The sequence below is a fragment of the Babylonia areolata genome, chromosome 15, assembly GCF_041734735.1.
Source record: "Babylonia areolata isolate BAREFJ2019XMU chromosome 15, ASM4173473v1, whole genome shotgun sequence".
Classification (NCBI taxonomy): Eukaryota; Metazoa; Mollusca; class Gastropoda; order Neogastropoda; family Buccinidae; genus Babylonia; species Babylonia areolata.
The window spans coordinates 19,909,608-19,912,107 of record NC_134890.1 but is presented as its reverse complement, the minus strand read 5'-3'; the positions used below and the strand labels follow the sequence as shown (position 1 = coordinate 19,912,107).

The 2,500-nt window shown below is 46.9% G+C and overlaps 1 protein-coding gene across 1 annotated transcript in view; it reads left to right on the top strand.

Moving 5' to 3' along the window:
• The first annotated feature begins 290 nt into the window (after positions 1-290).
• LOC143290295 (somatostatin receptor type 5-like) overlaps positions 291-2,500 on the top strand; it is a 13,483-nt gene continuing 11,273 nt past the window's right edge. The window contains exon 1 of the mRNA XM_076599645.1: positions 291-446. Within this exon, the coding sequence (XP_076455760.1) occupies positions 291-446 (156 nt within the window). The remainder of the gene's footprint in view (positions 447-2,500) is intronic.

Below are 2,500 nucleotides of genomic sequence, written 5' to 3'. Positions count from 1 at the left end.
AAAGGTAGTAGTAACAATAATAATAATAATAATAATAATAAATAATAATAATAATAATAAATAAATAAATCACACCACACCACAACACACCACAACACAACAATGTTTTGCCGATGACGCAACGATGACGACAATGATGACAACGGTGACGACGACGATGACACAATGACAACGACGACTATGATGATGATGAAGATGATGACGACGACAAAGATCATGATGACAATTTCCTCTTGCAGACAAGTCAGCAGAACCGTCGCATGATGTCGCTTGAAATAAGCACAGCGATAATGAGCACAAGCGTTCCACACGGTGACGCTGAAACCAACACAACCCTTGCTGACGTCATAGCCAACGTCACCGATGAGATCATCACCGCGGCAGCCACCAACGCCGGACGTCTGCCAGGACTGGTGGACGCGGCCACCAAGGACTTGGTGGTGGAGGTAAGAGACAATGCACAATCTGTAGGGGGCTTAGAAGGTAATGTCCAAAGGACGTTAAATCAGAACAGGCACCACTGAACACCACCGAAGTGACTCAGCAGCAGTGCAGTCTCTCCTCTGGTGTGTGGTCTCCTGGCGACCTAACATCGATGGTTCCCTGCGGACTGCCGACGCTGAGACTGTGACAAACAAACCCGGGTGTGTGTGTGTGGCCGTGTAAGGGGGAAATGGGGGTGGGGGTGGGTGGGGGTGGGGGGACTCGGAATGAGCAGCGTGGGAGCAATGCCACTGAAACGGTGCAGATGATGGAGAGGGGGGGGGGGGGGGGGGGGAAGAAAAGGAAAAAAGGAAGAAAAAAAAAGAGAGGCAATGCATGGCCATGAAGACATCAGCATCTGTCCCCATTTCTGACAGTCGTAAGGAAGGGCCTGGGTTCTGAGTGAGCTGTTTTCTGTGTCCAGTCAGGGATGTTGTCTGCCCACTTCTTCCCCTGTCTGCTTCGTCTCCTTTTCCCTTGCACCGATCCTTGAAAGAGGGTCCCAGAGAGCCCGTCACATCTGGTCACGTGGCCATACCATCTCGTTTTTCCTTTTTAACTCACTCAGTACGGCCAGTCCTCTCTTCTCCTCTACACAGACCCCTCGGATGTCCAGTGGGTGTCTGAATGACCCAACCTTTAGCTTCCGTCGTCAGAATTGTGGTGTTCTTTGTCAACATTCACGTCTTCAGTATAAGAGCCTTCCGCTTGCAATATTTTGATGATGGTAATTGGGGTGAAACGCTGTTAACGTCGTCTCTTTCGCCGTTCGTATGGAGAGAGTTAAAATTTGTTGACTGTGGTCAGGAGATCCTCATACCTACCAACGTGCTGCTTGATGGTTTTCTTGACTTCTTTATTTGTTACGTGGTCTTCATAGGAGATGCCAAGGAGTCTTCTGAAGCATCTCCTTTCCACTGTTTGAATCCTCTGAATCTCTGCTGTGATCGTCCAGAACTGGTACGCATGCAAGAAAATAGAACCAATGCATGCGGGAGCTTCAGGTTGTTGTTTTCTTCTGAGACTGATGTTCATGTCTCTCCATTTGAGCTTCAGTCTTGCCAGTGCTGTTGAAGTTTGTTCAGGTACTACCAGAATACTTCGGACCCTTCTTCACTGATGACGGTGCCAAGGTACTTAAATCGCTTCTCTGTTTCCAGCAGTTGTCCGCTGACACTGATATTGGTCTTGATTGGATCCTTGTTGTTTGTCGTACTTCTTGGCGATGATCTCCATTCCGAATTTTTCGTCCAAGTGTCTGGGTTTGTTCCAATGTACCTTCTATTTACCTGTGTGCTAGCTGAATCGGTAGCGTAAGCAGCACTGTCTTGAAGTTGTGTACCTTGTGAATGGAGAGAGTAACCACCCTTTTACTATTTGTTAATCATTTCATCTCCTGGCCTCATTGTTTGTTAATTTCCAGTTGAAAAACCACCGAGGCAACCATGCGTTTGTTCTGTATTGTCCATGTGTTCTGTGTGGCTTGTTTAGGATTAAAGAGGCTATGCCAGTCTTGAATAAAAGCTTATTTGTGTTAGCACGTTTCTTCTGATAAGAACAGGCCCGGCGCTTCCTTTTTGTGGAAGTGTCTGGGTTTGTTCCAATGTACCTTTTATTTACCTGTGTGCTAGCTGAATCGGTAGCGTTGTCTTGAAGTTGTGTACCTTGTGAATGGAGAGAGTAACCACCCTTTTACTATTTGTTAATCATTTCATCTCCTGGCCTCATTGTTTGTTAATTTCGTCCAAGCGTTTCACCAGTTCTTGCAATTCTTCCTCGCCGCATGCCAGCCCATCAACATCACCAGCAAATCAGAGGTCAGTGATGGGGAGTCATCCGATGTTGATAATACCAAACTGTGTTTTTTTTCCAGGGCATCAGTCATAATGCATTCCAGGAAGATGTCGAAGAGAAAGCAAATACGCTTGTGTGTGTGACTGTTCCAGGTGGTGAACTGCTACTTACTGCCCTTGGTGTTCGTGCTGTGTGTGTGTGTGTGTGTGTGTGTGTGTGTGTG